We start from the raw sequence: 25333 nt of genomic DNA, 5'->3' as shown, positions 1-25333 counted from the left end.
GCAGGGCTCGCTCACTGCAGTGCTCTGGGTCCGTGCGGGGCGCGTGGTGCGTGCGTCGGTAGTGCGTGGGGCCTCGGGAAGTGGCACGATAAGCAGCTTGAAAAAAACCGTATACCTCGTATCGGGGTAAGAAAGTTAAGTTCCGATAGCGTCGGTTGTTTCAGATAAAACGCTGAACGAGGCTTTGTTTAACGGCTCTGCAATGCAGAGTGCCCGTGAGAGGAGGAAATGCCTGGGTAAATAGAAGAGGAAACGTTTTTAGATTCCACCGTCCGTGGCTATTAAGAAGTCAGCCTTTCGTTAAAAACAATGCCTGAAGCACGGTGTTGGGGCTCGTTTGTAAGAGCGGGCCTTTGGGGTGCCTGTTATGTTCAGGGTTGGCACAGGCAGATGAGAGGATTCTGCTTTCCTTCTTAGTATAACAGGGTCTGGGTGTAATTTATGTAAGGTGGCAACCAAGTTTTTCAAGTAGTTGATGTGACTATTTCAACCTTAAATGCATCAAGCTAAAGGTTCAAAGCTAGGAAATGTGAAGGGTTTGGTTCTGAGGACAAGGATGGAGATTTGGGTGCTAGGTGAGCACGTGTTCCCTCATCTGCCACTTACCTGTTGTATGATAGTAGGGAAACCTTTTCATTTTCTACTTTTTTTTTTTTGCCATTTTACTGGCTGTTAATGATCTCCTGCGTGTTCTGTAGCTCTGTATTTTACAGCACTAGGCCTTCTTGAAAACACTGTCTCCAAACTGTTTTAGCAGAATATTATATTGAGCTGTGAGTCTGTTTTTTGTTTCATATGCACCAAAATTTGACTTTGTAGCAATACAGCAGAGAAAAGTGTCATTTTCTGGTCCTGTGAGTATTGTTCTTATGTCTCTTTATTCACTGAAACGGATTTATTGCAGTTACATTAATACAAACTTTGTTCCATTTAAACACTTATTTTCTGATTTTATTTTTCCGAATAAGGTTTGTAGTTTCCCACGTATAAAGTACAACAAGTCTGCTGTGCCTGGAGTTGACCACAGAAACTTCAGCGTACCGCTTGCAAGAGGAGAGAACATCTTTTTAGATGCACACGTACTGTGTGCGTTCACAGTTAGTAGGGACACAGTAACAGTCAATGCATTGCAGGGGAAGGCATTGCTGAAAGCGCCTCAAAACCTCAAGGCTTTTTCCTTTGTTTTGAGAACTTCAGAGCAACATAAAACATTACTTGGAAATAAAACCTTACCTGAATGATTCTGGAAATGGTGTAGGGCAACATGTGGGTGCTCGAAACTTAGAGGCTCTAAGCTTCATAGAATCACAGAATGACCGTGGTTGCAAAGGCCACAGTCCTCATCCAGTTCCAACCCCCTCCTGTGTGCAGGTCACCAACCAGCAGACCAGGCTGCCCAGAGCCACATCCAGCCTGGCCTTGAATGCCTGCAGGGATGGGGCATCCACAGCCTCCTTGGGCAACCTGTTCCAGTGCCTCACCACCCTCTGTGTGAAAAACTTCCTCCTCATATCTAACTTAAACCTGATTTGAGTGGTGAATTTGCTTTATAAGAGAAACAGCATCAAGGAAGTTTTCTGGTTTCTTGAGTTTACAATTGGAGAACATGCTTATGCAGTTCCTATGCTTCTGTCAATTAATGAGCATTTGGAAGCCTATCCAAATCCTGTTTGAATGTTTTAACTGAAAAGCCCGTTTAAAGCAGTCGTTACTGATGGCTGCATTTAACTTAAACTTACCTTCTTCTTACCCCCTGAGTAGGGGGGAGAAGAACTGTTTAATTCCACATGCCTTAATGGAAAGTTTTCTTTTGATCTCCCTCTGTTTGTTCTGCCCCTGTTACACTTTGTCATAGTCTCTAGTGGTTCAAGTGAAACTGCGGTTGAGATTTAAAAGCAAATTAACTTCAGAGAAATGTGTGTGACTGACAGCGTGCTTTTAGATATTGCCACTTAGGGTGACACTTCTGGAGTCCTGTCTGTGCTCCTAGCCAGACTTTTCACAATGCTCCTTTGAAAGTGTGCTCACTTAAGCTGCAGCACCTGAAGTGCTTAAATCTGACGTGAAGCACTCTCAGAAACGTGGACGTGATTTTTGGCTGCTGATACCTTTGAGGGTTTTGTTGTTGTTGTTGTTTTTTTAACATGCAGTGTTGTTAACAGCTTTTTGCAGAGAGAAGAAAGATGGAAAGTAATGCAGTTTTACTGGAATCCAAGTCCTCTCCCATCAACCTGCTGAATGAAATGCACCAGCTGCGTCTCCTGGGCCACCTCTGTGACGTGACGGTCAGCGTGGAGTACCAGGGTGTCAGGGCAGAGTTCGTGGCACACAAGGCTGTGTTGGCAGCAACGAGCAAATTTTTCAAGGAGGTCTTCCTTAACGAGAAGAGCATGGATGGCCCGAGAACCAACGTGTTCCTGAACGAGGTCCAGGTTGCTGATTTTGCTTCGTTTCTTGAGTTTGTCTATACTGCAAAGGTAGAAGTGGAAGAGGACAGAGTGCAGCGTATGCTAGAAATAGCCGAAAAGCTGAAGTGCTTGGACCTCTCAGAAACCTGCTTTCAGTTAAAGAAGCAGATGCTTGAATCGGTGCTGCTGGAGCTGCAAAATTTCTCTGAATCACAGAACTCTGAGGAAGAGAGTGCAGCCCAGCCAAGCAGTTTGCTTGAGTGTAAAGCAGCTGCTGTGGCAGAACCCGAGCAGGCTGGCTGTCCTCCGGATCCTGCAGGTTCCCCAGGTGGCAGGCCCAGAATTGGACTGTCTCTTGAGGTGCCAGCTGCCAAACCGAAAGAGAAAGCAGACAAAAAGAAGGAAATGATGAAGCCTCCTTATGCCAAAATCAGAAGGGCGAGCGGGAGACTGGCTGGGAGGAAAGTATTTGTGGAAATCCCAAAGAAGAAATACACGAGGCGGCTGAGAGAGCAGCAAAAGAATGCGGAGGTTGCTGTCGAAGAGGACAGTTACCCACAGGACCAGGATGTGTGTGACACAGAGAGGGAGGAGGAGCAAGCAGAAGACAGCATCAAACCTGAAAGCGAAGAGTGCGACGGCAACTTTGAAACGGAAGAAAACGTGAAAAAATCCGAAGAGGACAAAAAGAAACGAGGCAGTAACTTCAAGTGCGGCACGTGTGAGAAGGAATTCCTGTACGAGAAAAGTTTTCTCAAGCACATAAAACACAGCCACGGCATCGCAGCCGAAATCGTTTATCGGTGTGAAACCTGCAGTCAGACCTTTGCCAACCGGTGCAACCTAAAAGCCATCAGCGCCACGTCCACAGCAGCGAGCGCCACTTCCCTTGTGAGCTCTGCGGTAAGAAGTTCAAGAGGAAGAAGGACGTCAAGAGGCACATTCTCCAGGTTCATGAGGGTGGTGGGGAGCGTCATCAGTGCCAGCAGTGTGGAAAGGGGTTGAGCTCCAAAACTGCCTTGAGGCTCCATGAAAGGACGCATACAGGCGACAAGCCTTATGGGTGCACAGAGTGTGAGGCTAAATTTTCTCAGCCTTCTGCACTTAAAACACACATGAGGTATGAACAGACTTAACTGGCCTTGTTAGATTCTGGGGGGAGAAGCGGAATCCCCTGGATCACGCCTTGAGCCTTCCAGTGAAGTGGGGGTGTAAAACGTGACTGACTGGAAAACTTGAGTATTTCTGTTTCGTGGCTTTTCTCCTGCTTTTCAGGTTAAGGGAGTTCTGTAATTTCCTTTCAGCCAAAGGAGAGGCAGCCTGAGCCCACGCACCTGCTGCTGAAGTGCACTAACTTTGAACATAGGAGTATATGAGAAAAGCAACCCCATGATGAGTAATTTGTGCGATTAGGGCTATCATTACTTCAGCTAATTTGATGCCCCCCTTATATTCGATAGCAAAATGTTATGCAGTAAGTATGAAAATAATCTAAAAAGACACAGCTGTGTATTAAATTGAAGAATGCCACATATTATGGGTGCTAAGCATAGCAAACAGCTGAAATTTGCTTAGGAACAGGTCTGTCAATGTCTGGAAGTGAGTGAGGCACTGAGGGCATCCAGAGCAGAGCGGTGAAATGAGGCGTGGGCTCGAAGGTGGAGGTACAAATGCACAGTCTTGGAAGTTCAAAGGAGAGACTCTTTAGCGAGGCTCTTGGTTTTTAAGGGCTTTATCACTGCCTTTTGAAAGCAGTGGGTTTATTCCCAGTGGTAGGAAGCGCACCCAGAAACAGACTTCTGCCAGACTGCCCCTGTGATATAATTGCTGATGCAGCTGTATGGAAACTTTTCCATTGTGTGTCCTGTCCTTACTACAAGTATTTGCTTTCTGCTGCTCACAAACAGTATTTTGACATAACCAAAGTTTCTCCACCATGAATATTCAGCAAGCCTGCTGAATGCTAGAAAGCATGGCTGTCCTCATTTGTGTACCATGACAGTCTGTAGTGAGAATTTTTCATCTTCTTGTGTATTTTTTACATCTAAGGCAGTGTTCTTGCAACACTATTCAAAAGATCTCTGAAGTGTGCACGGGGTGAAGATCTAAGCTCTAGAAAGCTGGTACAGGCAAGACTTGTGTGAGCTGCCCCTCCTGGACACAGCCTTCCCCAGGAGGTCACACTGCTGGCTTGGAGTGACAGGAATTAAACTGCCCACGCAGAAGTGGCATGTTCTTGTTCTGCTCCTTGATGCCACATGTGTCCGTTGCAGCTTTTCCTACCTGATGGCCCTGCAGGAGCAGTGTGCTAGGGAAGGCATCGCTCATGTTCTGCGTGGAATGTTGCATTGGTAGAGCCAGCGATGGGAAGATAACCACTTCACTTTAGGTCACAGCCTGGTGACGTTTTTCTTTCAGTCTCTTTATCTGCATATAAGGTTTCTACATTTGATTCAATTTCTAACTTGAACATTTTGTATTTTACCCTAAAGAAAAAAAAAAAGTCCTGGATCTGAGCCTTGATCATGCAGCACAATAAAATGAGAGCAGCACACCAGAAAGCACAGTTGGGCCCAGCTGCAGGTGTTTGCAAAAGACAGTGAAGTCTTGTGCAGGCATAAGATCACTCTTCTCACAGTGAAGACAACTGCGGTGTGCTTCGAAAGAGAGTTACAGACCTTGGTATTTTAATGTTGCTTTCTCATTTCAGAATCCATACTGGTGAAAAGCCTTTTGTCTGTGATGAATGTGGTGCCAGGTTCACTCAGAATCACATGCTTATATATCACAAAAGATGTCACACAGGTAAGGCTTGCTTCTGCAGCACGCTACACCTAGGAGGCAGCCTGCTGTGAAGCCAGGAGATCTTACCATCACTCAGAAGCCAAATGCCTTTTTGCAGTTTTTGATAGAAAATTAGATTTTCTCATCCCAAGATAGAATTTCTGTGAGAAAGGTTCTTACAGGTGGAAAGGCTGTCAGTGGAAGGAGCTTATTAAGGTGCTCCCACCCAGTCAGGATCTGGCACCTAAAGCATGGGTTGTGGCTCTAGTGTTCAGCAATGTCCAGAGATCTGTCAGTCATCCACAAAAGGGTTGGCTAACTCCTTTCAAAAAAGAGCTTTCTCAGAACTGTTGGCCCAAGGAACATCATGAAGTTATCTTGGCACTTTGGCATACTTCTAAATGGCTGTGGTTGGCCTCAGTTGGCTCTTAGTGAGTCCGTGCAGCTTTCTCTTGGGTAAAGCTCAGTGCTTTATGCAGAGATCACTGCTGTCGCCTTAGTCTGCACAGATCCTGCTGTGAGGTGGTTAACTTGCATGCAGTAGCCTTCTCTTTGTATAGTAGCATTCTCAGATGCTACACTGGCTTAATTCTCTTCATCCTTGCTGCAGGGGAAAGACCTTTTATGTGTGAAACGTGTGGGAAGAGCTTTGCCTCTAAGGAGTACCTGAAGCACCACAACAGAATCCATACAGGGTCCAAGCCTTTTAAATGTGAAGTTTGCTTTAGAACATTTGCACAGAGGAATTCACTTTACCAGCATATAAAAGTTCACACAGGTAGGAGGTGCTCTGTTTTGTTGCTGCTTGAAACAAGCCATCACAATGTGAAGTCTTTGTTCTCCTGGTTGCTTAGTTCAGACAAGATGTTTCTTGGATTTCCCATTACTTGAATTTCTACACTGCAAACAAGTTTCAATTCTTGATGCAGTCTGTTTTCTTTCACTCCCTTTCTCTTAGTATTTCCCTGGATTTCTTCCTGACCCTTACAGCAAATCTCTAAAGTATTTCTGACAGCTGTGCAGATGCTGCTAGTAATGCAGCTGTGTTACGATGAACCTTATTAGAGACCAAAGTAGTACGTCTGTTTTAGTTTTCAACGAGGCACTGCAGAGAGCCAATCCCTTTTTGTCTGCTTGCCCACCTTTCACATTTGCAATCTTTTCTGCTTGGATTGTGGTGATACCACAGGTTGCAATTTGCTCGTGTTACTTTGTAGTAAATACTACTTTGTGGTAAATACCACGCTTTCCCACCCAGTGCCACCCTACAGCAAGCAGCCTTGCCAACATTCCCCAGCTAACAAAACTGCTGCTTGGCTGCTATGCCTTCCTCTTTCCTTTCTTCCTGCCAGTGTGGTGTCACCGCAGGGGGAGCAATGGACGCAGGCTGGGCAGTGCTGACATTTTCCTCTTCTGGAATATCATCTCTTCTCTGTGATGAAGGACAGGGGCTAACGGAGGTTACCCAGTGAGTAACACGCCGTGTGCTGTGCTTCCAGGTGAACGGCCCTACTGCTGTGACCAGTGTGGGAAGCAGTTCACGCAGCTGAATGCACTGCAGCGTCACCATCGCATACACACTGGGGAGAAACCCTTCATGTGCAATGCCTGCGGGCGGACCTTCACTGACAAATCCACCCTGCGGCGGCACACCTCGGTGAGACCCTGTCCTCCTCTAGCCCTGCTGCCTCCTTCTGAGGCCACGTGGTGATTTAGCCCCCTGCCCTGCCTTCTGCTCCACGTGTTCAACCTTCTGAGCTGGTCGGTTGGTTTGTTTTTCCAGATCCACGATAAAAACACACCGTGGAAGTCCTTCCTTGTCATTGTTGAAGGAGCATCTAAGAATGATGAAGCTCACAAAACGGAGCTCCCGGATGAAGAGTATGATGTGTCACCTAAAATGCCAGAGAAGCTGCTGTCTTTCTCTGAAAACGGCCACTATCAGAGCTTCACTGCTGTCCCGGGGGGTGTGACTGCACTGCATGACAGCAGTTCTGCAACGGGGACTGACTGTAAGTCAGATGGGACTCCGGGACCCCAGGGAGCCCTTATAGCTACCACTCTCAGTGAGCTGACAGTACTGCATACGCAGACAGAATCTATTCAGCCACAGCTTCATGCTTTGGTGAATATGGAGTAATTTGGTGTTACGAATCCAGTTCAAGCTGCACACTTTGTATAATCGCTTGACTTTGCCAATAACCTGCTGAGGGAACTAGGAGAAGCTATGAAAAGGAAGGAAGCAGAGGTAGATGTGAATGACCTGCCTGGGTTACCAGAATTTCTTCCAAAATGTAATTATCCACATCCAGTGCATATAGCCCCATCTCCTGAAGGCAGGGGAGAGTAATACCAAAATCTGATTTGATTTCATCAGCTGAAGAAAGGTTGTTCCCTGCAGATAAAAGAAGGTTGGAGGTGGGTGCAGTTGAGCAGAAGTACCTGCGTTCATCTAGGCTACAAAGAAGGTGCACGTTTGATTTGATGACTTCTGTACAATCGAGGGAAACCATGTTGTGTTTCTCAACCCACTAGTTTCGTTAAACAAATCTGTATTTTCTCAAGTGGAAATCCTTTATATAAGTTAAGTTCCACTAATTTGCATTTCAGGAGATGTTGGTTAGTCTCTGCTTTTGCCAAATAGCCAAGCAGTAAGCCAGCTCGTTCCCTGGGAATAGGGGGTGGGAGCAAGCTCTGGAAAGAGCTGAAGTTTCATTTCAGGAATTGTGAGTCTCTGGTTGCTGCATAGGCAAGTGGAAGCCAAGTGCTGTGTCTGTGCAGGTGGTGGTGCTGTCGTTGCTTTCCAGTAAATCTTGGTGCAGTTTAGATGCTTGTACTCAGCCAGCTTTCAAGCTGGAGAGTTGGAGGATAAAACTTGTCAATGAATAGAATAGGCAGCTTACTGACACTTCCCTGCTGAATTGTAGCTAAGCACTTTTCTGCTGGTCCAGATAAGTCAGCAGCGTTCTTTTCTCCACCGTCACTTCAGCATTGCTGTTCCACAGGCCTCCTTTTAAATTAAGTCAGTCTTACAGGGACTGAATCCCCTTGTTCTCTTCCATCACGGCCAGTAGCTGGGAAAGTCTGAGAGTCACTGCCCAGGGTAAGCACGCTCTGTGTTTCCTGCACTTGGGCATCTTTGCTAACACAGAAGCTGAACTGAAATGAAAACGTGACTTTGTTTGGCTTCAGATTAAGCTCCCTGGAGTAGGGGGAAGAGTAGGGTACTGTCCTTGTGCAGGGACAGAAGCTTTGAAATAGGTGCCAAGTGACAACTCTGACTGGGATGACTCTCTTTTTTTGGAAGCAGCACTGAGTCAAAAGCAATTTGCCCATATCATTAACTCTTCCACCTTAGGACCAGATTCCCAGTGTCAGCATGTTAAAAACCTAGAGCTCATCTAATTTACTTCTCTCTTTTGCTTTTCTGTTTCTCTTTATTTTAATATTAATATAGTATTTCCACAGAAGCTTTCTCATCTGAAGCTGTGAGGAAAAACTGAAAGATTGCATTAGTGCAAAGGTAAGCACAATCGAGCCTGGTTAGGGCTTATTCTAAGGCTTAGGGGTTGGCAAAGCAATAAAGATATCCAAACTGTGGCACAGAGCTATTTTTGAACCTTAAAGGGATGTCTGATATGTTTCCATAGAATCATAACTTAATCTAGAGAAAGGGATTTTTTTTTTTTAAAGAGAACATTCCAAGAGCTTATATTTGAAATATTTATTCAAGCACGACGTCCTGTTGAAACTCAGTATTCCCAGTGACCAATGTAAAGAGTTTGTAGATATCTCTGAGTAAATCTGAGCATTAGTACCTGTAGCCAGGGAAGCTTTTGTACTCCATGAATGGACAAATGTGAGTTGTGTATGAGCCATTCTTATTAAAAGACTGAAATATTACGATGGACCCTCCCCTGCTTTGTGTATTTTCCCCATAAAGAACATTGCTTGCTCTGTACGTTCATGATTTTCACTTTATTAATGTACAGATTCACACAAGACATCATATTCTTGCTAAGGCCATTTCATTAATAAGTTTTCATAGTATGTGTACTGAGGGGAAAAAGACAGCAGAGTGGCAGATTGTCATTTTAAAACTGTTAACAATTTACGACTGATACACTGGAGGTCATGCTGTAGCCTATTTATACAGAACTAACATTTGTATTTTAATATTTACTCCAGAGCACAGTAACAGACCACATAACCCCATGGGTATGGTCTTCTGGTCCACCAGCAACAGAAGCATCTTATCACAGCTGTGCACAATACTGACAATTGGAAAAACAAACCAAAAAAAAAAAAGGCATAAAACACTCACCTCAGTTCTGTGTGACATTAACAGAAGTAAAACCTCCCCTCAGTGGGGCAGCTAAGGTGCTGGAGCCAAGTCAAGACAAATCCCTCTGTAGGCTGTGCCTATGCTTAGCAAAGAGACAAATTAAACCACAGTGGTTCCAAACCTGGGTAAGTTCAGCAGCAGTTCATCTTTGGGCTCTCTTGTACAAAATATCTGCAACCAATCCAACTTCTGCTCTGAGATTCTCTACCTGCCTACCACGCTGGCTGTGTCCTATGCCCATGCCCAGTATTTTCAGGCACAGAACACATAGAGGATGCTGGTACAGCCCCAGGCCAGGCTGGGAAAAATACCCATTAGTTCATGTTTCTGATGGGCTGAGCATCTCTGGTGAAGACAGACCAGGCCCACAAATGCAATTCAAAGACTTTCTTTGGTTAGGCCGTGCAACAGACAGATAGATGTGAAATGAGGTGGGCTAAGCTGCAATGATGGATTTGTTGCAGCTGACCTTAAAAACACATCTGAGAAGAGAGGAAACTGAAGCTGTGTGGGAGACTGAGCATGTCCCCAGCTTACTGGACTCACCCTAGATCTGCACAGCTCCTGGGTCTCACCTTTCACGTTCTGATGCATAGAACAGTCTATGGGAATAAGTGACTGCAGAGAAAAGACAGAAAAAACCAAACGTGTGTACCAGCAGTGATTTTTGGTTTTCTTACGCTTGAGCAAGTGGGAAATAACAGTAGTGCTTCACAACTACTGAACCCTTTTAGGTCAGTCTGTCAATCCAGTGGTTTTCTACTCCAATAAACATCTAGATTAAAAACAAAGAGCAGTGAAAGCCAACATATGGGCTGCCAGGACAGGAGCAGACACAATCCTTACAGCAAGAAAAACAAAAGACAGAGTCCAAACTGCAGCAGCGCCCACCAGAGCTGCCACAACCACCACTGCTGCCAAACAAAGCAGCTACGTTTCCATTCTTAGCATCTCACTCCACTGCAGAGAAATGCCAAGTGACAACTGCTGACAGACTGCATAGGCTCACAGGTCTGTCAGTATACGCTGGGCTGTAGGTAGCTTCATCATCACTAGTCAAACAACACGTTGCACAGAGGAGCTTTGGTTGCAGACATTTTAAAACACGTCTCTAAATTGACAAGGAGAATTTCTAAAGCGCCTACATCTCTTCAAAGCACGCTCCATCCATCTGTCACCCAGACACCTAAGGGTCCTGCTCAGTGCCAAGCCTCTGCCAGCACCTCTGCACGTCACGACAACGAGGAGCTGAGCCAACAGCAAAAGGGCCAGAAGCTAACAGGTAGTGCCTGGCACGCACAAAAGACCTGCAGGAGACAGCAACAGGAGCTGATTTAAATGAGAAGTTAGAAAAATATATCATTACGTGGGTCAAGTCATCTTAGGGCAGCGGGGTTGGGAGCTGTGCCACAAAATAAAGTGGAAAAATAGATCCAAGAAAATAGAGAAGAGCCTTACATTTTATATTTAGATCTTAAATACAAAATACATGGTTAACTAGGTCTGCTCTCCCGTCCTCTGATGTGCAATGCTTCCAGCACTAGGCCACTGTGCAGTCTGTGTGTACACACGCACACGTGTCTGTAGAGATGTACACACACTTGTGCTTCCTGTGTCTAAGAGTCACAAAGCCTTTCACTAGCACCATTTTAAAAGCTCAATCATTAAAAAAACAACCAAGATCCATGTGCATCTGGCAGAGGTCCATTTAAAAAACAGGAAACAATAACGATACAGCAGCAGATCAGCATCTATTATTTGTACTGCACTGGCACGGACAAATATTTACATGCTCAACTCAATGGTACTGAACCTTAAGACGGAACAGGAAGAGAAAAAAGGAGTTCCAAGTGCAAACTTTGGGCTCATCAATAACAAAAAACAGAAAGATTTCTGCCAGAAGTGTTCCTTTCACCTTGGAAAAATCTGCCAGTGATACCCAGAGCATCGCTTCTCATCTACCCACGTTGCCACAACAAAGAGCAGGGTACTAAAGAAACACACAGTCATTTGGACTTAGAAGCAACAAAATTAAGCTAGATATTTTATCACGTATCCTGGAGTGGTCCTTGGCTGTAACACGAGAACAAATGACTTAGGCTGCATGCCACAAACACCACGAACAATTCACTTCAGGTCCCCGTCCCCTTCTCCTTGAATTGACTTCTTGATGCGAAGCAACATGGTTGTGAGCCACTGATCCAACCGCGAGATCGAATCGAATTCTTTCACCTATTAAAGGGGAAGAAAAAAGCAGTCAGAAAGCAGCTGCAGAACAAGCACTGCGCATCTCTTGAAGTGTAATCTTTTAAACCTTCAGCTCTTCCCGAGGCAGAAAAGGCCTCTGTTAGAGAGAGAAAAAAGGAGGCTGCCTCAAAGAGCCGCAGGCAGAAATGCACAGACTGGTGGTACTTACTGCCTCGGTGTACGCCTCGGAGTTCTGCTCCTCGTGGGCTTCCAGCAGTTTCTAGAAGAACACCATTACAAGTCAGACAATACTGCGAGCCCCTCCATGATGGGGGACCTTCGCCACCTACCACCAACCCCCCACCACAAGCACAAACCCAGATTCGTTCAAGTAACCACAATGATCATCTTCCTGCTGCTGCTACTCCCACCCGCTTGGTCTGAATCCAAAGCAGAGCGAGTCTGATGTCCCTTAAGACGTTTTGAGAAGAAGGCCAAACCCGTGGCAAGGCGAAAAAGCACAAAGCAAAGGGCAGTTTGCATTTCTAAATGTGAGCGTGTTATTTTAATGCTGGCTTTACTTACTTTCAATAGCTTGCATTCCCGTGAATCTGTGAACGCTGGGAACATTTCTTCGTATTTCTCAAGCGCGAGCTGAAAGAGAGAAGCACACCCTCAAGCTCTTTTCACACAAAACTCCTCACTTTTTATTTCAGTTTTTTCTCTTCTAGTCCTAAAACCACGCAGAAGACTCAAGAAAACATTCACAGCAAACGCATAAGCACAGGGAAATGAATAGGCAGGGTCAGATCTGGCCTCAACCTGTTCAGGGCCAGCCGTGGCTCAAGATATCACTCGGCAAGAGCCAAGCAGACACAGCCAGAGCACAGGCAGGGCAGGAAGCAGAAAACTCTGCATTGGACACTGCAGTAGCAGGTGCCCTGATTTACCCCTGAGCATCACTGTGCTGCAGTTCACCCTTCGTTCTGCTTACTCTGGAGTCTAGCGGTGATTCAGCCATCAGCAGGTGACAGCACCAGCTACAAGCCCCTGTAACAGCTACCAGAGCCCTGTGCCTGCAAAAACACCTCCCTGCTGGCAAGGGTTGGTCAACATGGCTGCAGGAGGTTGGGGCAATCACTCTGAGCCCACTGACCTTAGCGTTCAGTTCATCCACAATGAAGTGACACAGAGCAGCTTTGAAGAAATACTCCTTTGCGCTGTACTTCAGCAAAGGATTATCCATCGTGTTTGTTCCAACCTAGGCGTAAAAAGGAAGTATTGGAGTTGGGAAAGGAATCTGCATCATTAGGAACTGAACTAAAAGCACGGCATCTGATTAAAACTACGCACAGCACCATGAAGCGTCTGCAGATAAAGGCCGTGACAACTGCCAGTGTCTGTGCAGTTATGGGCAGCCAGACAGCTTTTTGGAGAGAAACCAAAGAGGAAAACCCATCCCACCCTCAGATTTCTGTAACTGAGGCCCACCAGGGCAACCCACCAGCCATCCCAGTGCCAGCGCAGGCGGTGGTGCCTGCAGGCACAGGAGGACAGGCTGCCCCTGCCTCACCTGCTCGTAGATTTCTATTGCCTTCTGGTACTGCTCCAGCTGCGCGGCGTAGGCAGCCACCTTCAGCAGACATTTGTTGGCTGAGCTGCAATCCATACCAGGAAGTGAGTGATGGGGGAGAACATCCATGTCACCTGCAAGCACTTGCAAGCATCCCCTCCCCCACTTGCTGCATAGAACGGTGGGACCCACGAGCTACAAGTAGGCGACTAACTAACACCCATGGAAAAGCATGAAGACCTGCAGCCTGACCAGGTGTCAGACATCGCTCATCTCTTTGTGCTTTCTGTGCACAGAGAACGGGCATCCCAACCCAGACAAGTCTGCTTGCAGCATAAGAACCCTGCACAGAAATCTGAGCATTCTTTAGAAACCCAACTGGCATGACGCACGGGCACCTGCTAAGCTTAAAATAATCACGTAGGATTTGGGCATCCTACCAAAGGATGTTTTAGAAGAGCCTGCTGGGCGAGGAGCGTGAGCACGTATGCAATCTAGGGCAAGTTCCCATTTCCAACCCCTCCCTGCTGGAAGGGACCACATCCCAAAGCCCACTTGCCTGTTGGACTCTTCTCCTTTGTAATAATCCGCAGCCTGCTCGTAGTGCGCGATCGCCTGGGGACAGAAATGTTACACTTGAACACTGCTTCTGAAGAGGGGGTTTGGGTTAGATCGGTGCAAGGCGACCACGTTCAGAAAAGCTTTTCTGCTCTGCAGATGAAAGGAGTGAGATGATGACACGCTGCGGGGCTGTGGGTCAAGAGGGGCACCCAGCAAACTCCAAACGCAACGCTGCCCTTGAACGTTTGCCCGCATGCTCGTTAATGGTCCCAAACTCCAGAGCACGTTTCATAAAGGTGAAACATGAAACGCTGTTGCTGTGGGATCTCGGTGCCCCACAGCAGCAAACACAGGGCCCGGCACCCTCACCTTCTCGATGTCAACCAGCTCAGCCTCGTAGATCTCCGCGATGGTGATGTGGTGCTTGGCCGCGATGGTGAACCGCCCCTGGGGAGGACAGAGGTCTGTGAGGGGGGGTCTCCCCGCCTGGCACGCAGTCATAATGTGGGCACAGTGGCCGTGCCTTGGACGCACAGCTCAGCCCCATCCCCAGCTCAGCCTCTTACCATGTCGGTGTAGATATCGATAGCTGCATTTAAGCAGTTGATGGCCTCTGCAGCATGTGTGTTCAGAAAAACAACACAAAGTCAGCTGGTGCACCGGAGTGCCCACTTCAAGACCTCCCCCCCCAAAAAACTGATAGACGTGGAACAGTTGAGGGCACATCTGGATGTTCATGGGGCTGAAGACCCTGGGCCCCTAGCTTCTGGGGAATCTCACCCACTGAGCCCACCTCTACCATCCCACAAAAGCCCCAACACCAAGAGGTGACACAGCCATCAGGACGAGCCACGTCCAAACAAAGGAAAGCATCACTCTCGTGTCGAGAAGTGGCACGAGGAAGAAATGCCAGTAATCCCCAGCAGGCTGCACGGAGGCTCTCCGGGCACACGGACCAGCTGACTCCAAAAGCCTCGGCACTGCGCTTCTACACTGCTAAGAAGATTTGCACAAAACAATCCCGGATTTTGTCCCCTGTACCTTGCGGGTCTGCTTTTTTGTAGGCGTTCCCAGCATCCACAAAGCTGGTGGCCGAGTCGTGCTTGCTCTGCAGTTGCATGTGCAGCTTGGCCGCCTGGCAGAAGGCGTTCCCTGCAGCTGGAACAGAAGCACAGCACCGAGTGTACCCCACAGAGAGAGCAGAATTGCAGGGCAACAGCCAACCACCCAGCAGCACCAGGAAAGCTTTAGAGGTACAACAGCCCCAAAGGTATTTCCGACCCAGGTCAGCACAGCGACACTGGGCTCCGTGCAAACCTCCTCCCATAAATTCAGCACCCTGAGGGCTGCTACAGCTCCAGTTTAGCGTGGTAAGCTGTCCCCAGACGGGCCCATTTAACAGCACAAATACTCAGCCGCACTCACCGCTCCAATTTTTGGCAATCTTGAACATGTTTGCAGCCCTGGTGTACATCTCACAGGCCTCCTCCACTCTGGTGTTACCCCTGGACGAGAGCAGGAGAGTGCATGAAGCCACTTTTGCCTTTTTGCCGGTGGGTTTCAGTGCCCGAACAGCGCTGCTCACAGCACCCTGCGGGCACCGCGGCTCCCAGGGCTCCGCTCCCCGCGCCGTGCCAGCAATTATTCAGCAAAACACAGACGGGTTTTGCCATGCGGCCACATCCACAGCCCCCCAGCGTGCCCCCTCCCACCGAGCCGCCACCCCCTGCTCTGCCTATGGGGCGGGGGTGACATCCGGGCCGCGCAATCCCCTTTATGCAACCCCACTGCACGTCGCGCACCCCACTTTTGCAATTTTCCCCTTTTTGCAACCCCTCCCCATCGCATCTCCCTTTTGCAACCCCCCCGCGCACCGCACCACCCCGCTATTTTGCAGCCCCTTTTTCTTTTTTGCAACCTCCCCCTCGGACCCCCCAAATGGCTCACCCGAAGAGCCCCCGCAGGAAGGAATGCGAGCCCTTCACCCGCTTCTCGGCTTCGGCCATCAGCTGCACGGCCTCCCGCTCCTTCCCCGAGCTGTCCATCGCGGCAGCGCTCGGCCAGGCCCGGAGCCGCCTCCTCTTCCTCCTCCTCCTCCTCCTCTTCCTCCTCCGGGAGCGCGCACAGAGGCGGGGCACAGCGCGTACTGCACGATGCGCGCACGCAGCGCACGGCCGCGGGCTGCACGCAATGCGCTGCAGGTGATGCGTACCAAAACCAGCCCCGCGGAAGGCACGCGGTGGATGCACCTCGCAGGACGCACGGGGTGCAGCCGGGCCACGATGCCCACCCTAAAGACGAGGGAGGAGCGGGTTGTAGGGTTTTCCCCGCAGGGCCAAAGCCTCGGCTCCCTGCTGCTGCCCTGCATCATGGTGAATGAGTACAGGAAAAGCCAGAAGAGGCAGCGAGCTTGCCCATTTTCTGTCTCCTTCCTCGAACTAGAGACGGATTTCTCCTTGGCGAAGCAGCTTGGCACACCAGCATCCTCGTGGTGTGCTGGATGCCAGCACCATCACTGCAGTGCTTGTCCAAGATGTGCTAGGCCACAAGCAAACACAGCAACACAGGCTTATGGTCCGGGTGATGCAGGGGGGGTTAGAGCTGCCGGGGGGACTCACCCATTGCCAAAAGGCCCAGGACCTTTTGCTTCCAAAGCCCCAAGGGGAACCAGGCTGTGTGCCTCCAGACTGCAGCTCCCGATGTGCCCAGCTCCTGGTGTCACATCACACCTCCACCGCTGCTCCATGGGGACACACGGGTTACACAGCCTCCTCCTCCCCAAAGCACAGCCCTGCATGGTGCTGAAGGTGATGACATCTCAGCAGATCTGCAAGGCCAGAAAACCACGCTTTCAGCTCCCCAGCTAAAAGCACACCCCTTTTTGACCAGCAGCTCCAAACCTGCCCTTCAGACCTGTGTTTTTCAAAGCATCCGCAGCGGGAATTAATCAATCAATAATTAATTTGCCCACGTGGCTATGGATTGCCCAGAGCTCTCTGCAGGTGCAGAATTCAATGCCAGGGAGGGGAAGGGGCCAGGCCAGGTGATCGCTGTGCTGCCCAGGCTCACATAACACCAGCTGCAATGGGAGCTGCTAAGAGCTGAGTTGTCAGCACTGCAGCACCTCGGGTGCCAGTGGGATGCACACACACGGGCTCCACTTACAGAGGGGCTGGGATGCTCTGGGTTACTCACACAGCCTGAGCAGCACAACGCCTTCCCTCCTGCAGGTTGGTGCTGCACTCAATGCTCCGATGGCCTCCGGGGTTTCCTCCAGCCCAAGGCTGCTGCTGAAACTGATCACCATCACACATTGCGAAGGATCCCAAACCATCCCTGGTTTTATTTCCTTTTTTCCAGGCAGGACACAATGGAGCCTTTTTATCTCTATGATCTTGGAATACAGATAGAAAACAAAGCTATCCAGAGGATCCTTTGCCCCATGGCCGCAGAGCTCTGTCATCTAATGCTTGCCCTGGAACAGGAAGATGGAACGTGTCAGACCTTACCCAACATAGAGGAGAACGCAGAAAAATTAGCCAAAGCCACTGATGAACTCGCTTCTGCCTCAAGAAGGTAATTTTGCTGGGTGGTGGGTGGTAGATATGGGATGAGGATGAGCTGAGCCTCATGGCTTTTCTTCCAGATTGGCCGAGCAGTCCAGTGACAAGGCGTACCAGGAGGAGACACATCTCACAGCCGAATCCCTTGTGCTGGCAGGGAGGCACGTGTTGCAGGCAGCCCAGCAGCTGCAGGGACAGCCGGACAGCCCTAGCCACAGGGAGGTGCTGGCTGCAGCAGCAAAGGGCATCCTAACCGAGACTGTGAAGGTAACACCAGAGGGGATGGTGCTGAAAGGAGTGGAGGGGAGGATGCAGCTGCAGGAGGGACGAGATGGCCCCTCTGCTGGGGAGCACTAGTTGGAGCAATTTTGTTCAATAGGATGAGAAGGGATGGCCTCAAGTTGCACCAGGTTGTAGTTCAGGATGGGCATTAGGAACAATTCCTCCTCCCAAAGAGCGGTGAGGCGCTGCCACAGCTGCCCAGGGAGTGGTGGGGTCACCTGGAGGCGTCCCAGAGCTGCAGGGATGTGGCACTGAGGGATGTGGGCAGTGGGCACAGTGGGCTGGGGTTGGACCGGATGATCCTGCTGGTCTCTTCCGACCTTGATATGCTAGGATTCCCTGTGTGCTCACTAGGAGAGGCCTGCTGGACAAAACACACCTCTTTTCTCTCCAGCAGCAGATACAGTATCATTTCCAGAGGGATGTAACAGTGATGCGTAACCTTAGCCACACTGACTGTACTTTCTGCTGTGCTAGATCCTTCAGATCGAAGGTGCTGCCGGGGCAAGGAGCATAATGCAGGCTGCCAGCTGGCTGTTGGAGTGCCTGGGCACACTGCGGGATACAGGGGACATGCCAGGGCTGCTGGCTGCTTTCCAGGACTTTTCCAAGGCTTTGCTTCTGCTGAGCAATCTGACAGCACAGCACCTCGAGGAACTCCAAGATTCTCCTCGACGGACCAGCTTGGCCCAGACATTGCAGCTCCTTCAGAAGTGCATTCCTTTGCTCCATGAATCCAAGCACAGACAGCTTAAATGCTCCTGTGCTCAACAAGTCAACTTCTCCAAAAACGATGCTTTCCAGCTGATGGATAGGACCATCCAAGAGCTTGTTTCCTTGCTTGTCAACAGCACGGGCAGCAAGGAGCTTCAGGACAGACACGGGACCTTCTCCCATCATGTGCATAGGCTGCTGGCTCTCCTCAACCACCCAGACCCAGTGCACCTCTCTGACAGCGAGCTCAGCACTCACGTGGAAGCAGTAGTTTTCCACTGCATGCTTCTAGCAGAGATGTGCAGGGCAGATCTGAAGCAGGATCTGGTAAAACGTTGCTGTGTTCTCCTACGGCTCAGAAAGAGCATTTGCTGCCACATAAGTCAGCAGGAGGGATGGACAATGCCAAGCTGGGGAGAAAGCAGCCTGCAGGAGAAATGTCACACCATGGGAAAGGAGGTGGAGGACCTTGACAAGGCTGTGCTCAAAGCTACTCTGCACCAAATCCTCAACACCTTCTCCGAGGCCAAGGAGCCCTTGAGGCAGTTAGTAGAGGAAGCTCTTACCCTTGCAGATACAGGGTGTTTTCCAGCAGGGCAGGGAGGATTACTGAAGAAGCTTCAGCCCCTCACTGCCACCTTTTTCGCACATGCCCAGCAGATGCTCAGAGTGGCAGACTTTGTCCTGGCCAGGTGCACCAAAACCCGAACTGCTAGAGAAATCCACGACAGTTTAGAGTACTTAAAGAGCCTCCTTGCCAGTCTCCCTCCAGCGCTCACAGAAATGAGCAGAAATCCAACCCACATGAGCACTGCTCAGCAGCTGCAATCCTTGTACCACGCATGGGCTGGGACAACAGAAAGCCTCTTACAGTGTTTCGAAGAGACAGTCAGCATGCATGAATTCCTGAAGCTGTCCATCCAGGAAATGGCCAAGCACAAGGAATGGTGTGACAAGGCCCTGCAAAGCCAGGACCCCAAAAGGCTCTCTAAGCATGCTACCAGCCTCACCAGTTGGGCTCGGTGGGTCGCTGAAGCTGCTGCCAGGTATGTGGATAGAACAACAGACCCCATTTTCAGGAACGGCTTGCTGGTTTGGATTGAGCAGCTGGCCAAGGCCATTCTTGAGCTGAAAGCAGCCAAGGCCCTTTGCACGGAGCAATGCTCCTGTCTCCAAACTAGGGATGTCTTTTCAAGGACGATGAGCTGCCTGATGGATACTGCTCACTGCATTCAGGATGGGCTGGATGGGTCCAACCACCCAGATATCCTCAGCCCTCTCCGGGAACAAATACGGAAAGCTGACGTTGTGAAGGAGCTTCAACTCAGCTCATCCTATGCTGGGTTAAAAAACATTATCAGTCAAGCTAAATTGCAAGGAGGTATCTTAAGTCATCCGTCTCCACAAGCAGGTAACTCACACCCAAATATTGTTCCAAGGAAAGGAGAAATGCACCCTGTCATTACAGCACTCCTAGCAGCTACAAGAGCCCATGATACAGCAGCTGTGAACGCTGCCTGCTCCGCCTTGCTCGAAGTCTCCAACTGCTGTATCAATGCAGCAAAGGAAGCACTGCCTGTTGCTGCTTCTCCCCAGATGGAGACACTGGGGCAGTACCAGAAGATTATCTTACTGACACCATGTGTTATTAGTTTGGCCAGGGAAACAGCCCCAGAGCAGCTCCAACATCAAGGCAGACTTCTCCAAACTGCACTTTCCCTCTCAGAAACCATCTGTGAGACCAAAGAGTGCCTGGCAGCCATGGCAGGCTCTTGGTACAGTCTGTCTCAACAAGTGCTTGGTTTTATCTTGGCCGCTGACTTTATGAGCAGCAAACAGGCTTTGGATGAGACCATGATGGGTTTAGCAGGAGCGGTTCAGATAGCAGAGGACATTGCAAGCACGGCCTGTAATAAGCAGAATCCCATCTGTCCTGATGTCTGGGAAAACTTTCTACAGGTCCAAGCCAAATTTTCACATGCTCAGATGAAGACCAAAGTGTTACTTGAGAAAGCAATGTCCTTCAAGGGCTCCTGCAAGTTGGGAGAGGCCAGCCTGGAGCTGCGCTGTGTCCACTGGGCTATCAGCATGCATGTGCTCCTGAGTGCTGTGGATCAGTTCATAGGCAGAGACATCCTGTTCCTGAGGGAGCTAAGAAGTGCCATGGAGAACAAGCTTTGTTCGCAGAGCCTCTTGGCTGCCGTGTCTGAGACCTCCCTGAGGCTGCAGGAAGCTGCCCGGCTCTCTTACTTCACTTGCCCTGAAGACTGCGGCCGCAGTGAAATCCTCACCCTCAGGGAGGAGATAAAGGTGCTGATGGAAGCACTGCTGGATGCCTCCAATATCCTCTTGGTCTCTCCGCTGCCTTCTGCCAGCTTGTATATTCGCTTTGAGCTCCTGCAGAGAGACTTGGCCCTCAGGGCCAAGGCATTACTGCTCCACCTGGAGAAGACCAACAGCGAACACCTACAAGTCATCCGAGATGTGGTTGGACCAGCCCTATCTTTCTTCCCCAAAGAGTGCAGGGAGATGAGCCAAAAAGCTTTTAAAGAGAAAGCAGGTCAGCTAATGGCCAACATTCAGTGGGTCAAAGCCACCCTCCAAGATGTCCTGGAGACCACCGCACAACTGCAGCCACGGGCAGACCTGCTCTCTGTTGCAGACCACCTCCTGGTCCTCACATCTGATGCAGTGGACAGTGCCAGCCAGCTCTTCCAAAGCCACCAGGACAAAAGGCACCTCCACCTAGACAGCATTGTCTGGTACTGGTCAGCTAAAGCACACTACCTTGCCACGCAGCTTCAGGCTGTCCATGGCATCAATGGACACATCCTGGAACTCATGAGACAACACCTGCAAAACGTGGGGGATCAGTGCTCTCCAAAAGAGTGCAGCAGCACAGCCAAGCTCTCCCCAGCCCGAGAGCTCGATGTTCTGAGGCCCACCAAGTCAGCAGAAACTTGCCTGAGCAGGAGTGGACAAGCAAGCAGAGCTGTCAGAGAGGCACGCAAAACGGTACGGTAATTTTTCCCCCATTAGTGCAGTGTGATGAACACTGTTCAGTAGGAGAATAACTGAGGTTAGCAGGGATCTCGTGGAAATCAGCAGTCCAACCCCTGCCCGCGGCAGAGCCAATTTGTTTGTTAGATCAAGCTGCTGGGTGCCCCATGCAACTGGGCTCTGGCTATCTGACCTGATAGAGACCTTTCCACAAATAAATCCATCTCCAAAACACTGTTCCTAAGGAGCAGGGAACTGTACTGCCCTTCCTTTCCCTGAAATACTCTTTCTGCTCAGCTCCTCACCTCTCAGTGAGCTTTCCTCAGGAGTAGCAGCCACCCTGCTCCCACAATTGCTGCCAGTTGCCAGGTGCTGGCAAAGGCTTCAGCAACATGATCCAAATCACTCTGCAGAGCAGTTTAAGAGTATTTCATTGCACTTCTCAACTATGGGCACTGCCAACTTACACTGCAGTTACCACCCATTTGGAGATAGCTCCAGACAATGGCACGGGGCATTTGAACTCAACAATCCCATTGTGGGTGAAGGCAGAAGAGAAAAAAACTGTGCAGGAAGGCAGAGTAGACTCAGCAGCATTGCAGGCAGCCATCCCACCTCTTTACTCACCAAAAACTGCTTCAGAAACACGCAGGCAGGAACTTCTCAATACTGATACAATCTGCATACTCTAGACTTTTAACTGTTCAGTTGTTGTCTCGACAGCAAGGGAACCGTCCTCTCAGTACCTTCTTTGCAAGCAGCCCTGGGAAGCAAGAGAGAGAAGACAGGGAGAGAATGCAGGGAGGTGCCAGCAGGATGTCCCAGATGACCAAGGACATGGCAGTAAGGATGCTTCACATGACTCAGTTCCTGAGGAAGAAGGGCCCCATCACGGTATGGAGTTTCTCACCCCCTACAACTCATCACTTCTGTAGGTATAAAGATGCCTTCTAGAGGAGATACCCAAATGCCCAGTGCCTGCTGAAAAATCCATGTTATCCCATCCTACTAAAAGTGGCACTGGGTGCACTTGCCCCAGTAATTTCAGGAATTACTTTCCTGAAAGGAGATGCAAGTCCATTCCTCATTTCAGAATACACCTGGCCTCTCTGGATGCTCCCATCTTACAGGAAAGATGTTTATTTTCCTCCTCCCCATCACATTTCCATTTTGTTTTAGAGCAAGGAGCAGCTTGTGGCCTGTGCTAAGCAAATAGCTTCTGATGGGCAGGCATTTGTTACATTCGGCCGCATCATTGCAAAGATGTGCCTGGACAAGAGATGTTCTGCAGAGCTGCTGTGTGCCACTGAGCAGACCCACACCATCAGCAGCCAGCTCACCATCGTGGCCAGGTGAGTTGCTGGTAACGAGGAGTCTCCCCGAGGCTCAAAGAGACGTGCACAGTGGTCTCCAGAGGTCTGTGTTGGATCTGGGTGCAGCACTTAGAGCTCAGTTACAGTTCAGCAGGCTCTTCTCTTTCTGCTGCTGCCAGCAGCACTTTTCTCCCATTTGCCTGCCTCGTTTCCCCTGGAAAACTACAGCAGTGCAGGGGACACTGCCTCTGGCTTTGGGCTACCTGGTGGCAGAGAGCTGCACGCTTCCATGCTCTTCCAGTAAAATATCTCAACGTGTCTTTAAGGGTAAAAGCAGTCACTGCTGAGAGCAAGTCCTCTTCTGAGCTGCTCGTGAGCAACGCGCAGAACCTCATTCAAGCAGTTTTACATCTTCTGAAGGCAACCGAGGCAGCATGCATCAAAGTAAGTTAATGCTGCTAACACTGACTAGGTTTTGCAAGGTGAGCTTGTGCTATGGGGTGCTCCTTCAGCCACATCTGGTGGTGGAGATGCAGAAGCTGGCTGCTGAGGGACCTCAATAGCTAGGGGTCAAGATTCCTACTGCTACATTTCTGTTTTATGCCTTTCTGTTTTGTTTCCAAAGCCTCCTCTGCATTTTTTTCCAGGCATTGAATCTGCTCTATCGCTGCTACCAGCTTTTAAGTCATCTTTAGCTGGTCCATTTCCCATTTCATATTTGGAGAGTGGCAGCACCTCATTGGAGGCCTTTATTTGGAAATAGTCCATGTCAGTCTTAGCCTTCGTGTTGTCTCTAGATGGGCTTTGATCACAACTCCCAAGAGCTTGCCTTGCAGCTGCCAGCAACGGCTGACTGATCCAATTGTAAATAGTTTGTGAGAGCAGACTTGATGTGAAAGCACTTCAAAAACAAGCACAAATACAACTGCACTCTGCGCCGGTGCAGTTTTTCATTGTGTGCCTTAATCTCCTACATAGCCCTGCAACCTCTGCTGAGCTCCGTGTCTTTTTGACAGAGTTTTGATTAGAATCTTGGTTGATGGACAATCAGCAAAAAGCAAGGGAAAGCTCCTCATGTCCATCATTACCTATGCTGTTTAAAGTGTACTGTCTGGGTTATCTGCTGGCAGCACAATGTAATGAGCCATTCTTTTATCTCGACTGTCCAGATTACGAAGTCCTTTATGGCCCAGCTGCTCCCCTTTCAAAATGTATGGGCCCACTTACCAATAAGCTGACGAGACAGCCTTATTTTTTCTCTCTCTGTAAGCAGGTTTTTAAGCACGTGAAGAATTTTTTAAGCATTAACTAACAGAAACGTGGCATCACTCGTACAGACGTCGTTACGTTCTGCCATATATAATTTGTCTTAACGTCTTCAAGCACGTAAATATTTGTCTCCTTCCAATAGGGCTTGCGACAGCCTGCTCCTGACTCTGAAGAAGCAGCAGCTGCTGCTTTTTGCACCGAGTGGAGGAAAAACCTGTCGTGGCACAGAGCCAAGCAGTGCTTAAACTCAGACAGGGATGAATTAGGCCTCCGCAAGACTCAAGCGAGGGCTGAGCCCACGCTCACAGCCATGGTGCAAGGACAGTCGCCTCTGATCGGTGGTACCCCCCAGTGTCCCAAATCTATTAAAGGACATCCAACTATGGGCAGCCACCTCTAGAAACAGGAAGGCATTTCTGCTGCTGCTGAGCTGCCCAACCTTGCAGATGTGAGACAGCTGGGGCTCTGTGGCAGTGAGGCTTCTGAAATGCTGAGGGATGGAAGACGCCGTTTCATGAGGTACCTTCACTGCAGCAAGAAGTGCCAGTTTTTGTGCTCTCCAGATGCAAACAGAAAGATGCAGGAACACACTTGTAGCAGCAGCAAACGTGGCTGGTAGGATCAGAGGGTGTTGCTCATCTGCATCAGAAAGCCTCAGAGCTGGGAGGTGTTTCTCAAGGCCCTATCGCACTCCTCTTCATCCAGCAGTATTGCATGATGCTAACAGACACCACCCCACCAAGGAGAGCTGCAGGGCATTCTCAGCAACCAGCACCTTTTCTTCTGCAGTAACACGACCCACGGTACTACAAAACCCTGAGGAAAGAACTGAATGAGGACAACTAAGGAACGGGCTCACCGACTTCTGAAATGCAAAGGAGGCATGTAATTAAACATTCTGCACTTTGCAATAATAAATTAACTTTAATTGGGAAGGATTCGTATTCTTTCCTTTATGGCAGAAAAATATTTGAACAGGCTACATATGGAAGCTAGAAACCTCATTAATAGTCGTCTTATCACAGGGCAGCAACAGCAGGTGCTGATCTAGGAATGCTCATCTTTCTAAATTGCAGAGATTATTTTACTCTTTCAGTAGTCCAGGGCCACAGGAGCATTTTGTCACACCTGCTGTCCCTGACTCAGCAGATCCTACAGCCTGAAACGAGCCTTTTCTCCAGAATTCCGGGGCACACCATCACAGTAAAACGTTCAGTGCTGATGCTCACCCACCTTGCAACCATGGGCATCTGGGACATCCAGGACCCCCAGTACTGGCTGCTCCTGTTGCTGCTCTTCTGAGTTGAAAGCGTCTGAGGGAAACGCTGCTCTGT

At 49.3% G+C, this 25333-nt stretch overlaps 4 protein-coding genes across 4 annotated transcripts in view; 2 read left to right on the top strand and 2 right to left on the bottom strand.

Annotated features, from left to right (window-relative positions):
• Positions 1-1266, bottom strand: part of FBLN7 (fibulin 7) — a 6984-nt gene extending 5718 nt beyond the window's left edge. Inside the window, exons 1-2 of the mRNA XM_010706386.3 lie at positions 1234-1266; positions 1042-1043 (exon numbers count right to left, since the gene is read on the bottom strand). Coding sequence (XP_010704688.1) covers positions 1042-1043; positions 1234-1266 — 35 coding nt within the window. The remainder of the gene's footprint in view (positions 1-1041; positions 1044-1233) is intronic.
• Positions 29-9098, top strand: LOC100543449 (GDNF-inducible zinc finger protein 1). Its single transcript, XM_010706331.3, is given in 7 exon segments — positions 29-126; positions 2163-3249; positions 3252-3528; positions 5119-5213; positions 5803-5970; positions 6692-6849; positions 6976-9098. Coding segments are annotated over 6 exon segments (2121 nt in total). The 5' UTR covers positions 29-126; positions 2163-2183; the 3' UTR covers positions 7333-9098.
• Positions 9099-9151: 53 nt separating this feature from the next.
• NAPB (NSF attachment protein beta) lies at positions 9152-15970 on the bottom strand. Its single transcript, XM_010706332.3, has 11 exons — positions 15806-15970; positions 15284-15363; positions 14900-15016; positions 14425-14471; positions 14228-14305; positions 13857-13912; positions 13298-13382; positions 12881-12985; positions 12310-12378; positions 11954-12004; positions 9152-11769 (listed from the first exon to the last, which is right to left on the bottom strand). Exons 1-11 carry the CDS (start codon positions 15901-15903, stop codon positions 11665-11667), a joined length of 891 nt encoding a protein of 296 aa, XP_010704634.1. The 5' UTR covers positions 15904-15970; the 3' UTR covers positions 9152-11664.
• Positions 15971-16070: 100 nt separating this feature from the next.
• Positions 16071-24578, top strand: LOC104909455. Its single transcript, XM_031552277.1, has 2 exons — positions 16071-22769; positions 23057-24578. The coding sequence occupies exon 1, from the start codon at positions 18220-18222 to the stop codon at positions 21439-21441; it is 3222 nt and encodes a 1073-aa protein (XP_031408137.1). The 5' UTR covers positions 16071-18219; the 3' UTR covers positions 21442-22769; positions 23057-24578.
• Positions 24579-25333: the final 755 nt, after the last annotated feature.

The sequence above is a fragment of the Meleagris gallopavo genome, chromosome 2 (genome assembly GCF_000146605.3).
Source record: "Meleagris gallopavo isolate NT-WF06-2002-E0010 breed Aviagen turkey brand Nicholas breeding stock chromosome 2, Turkey_5.1, whole genome shotgun sequence".
Taxonomy (NCBI): Eukaryota; Metazoa; Chordata; class Aves; order Galliformes; family Phasianidae; genus Meleagris; species Meleagris gallopavo.
Note: the sequence above shows the minus strand (reverse complement) of the source record. Positions and strands in the feature narration are given on the sequence as shown.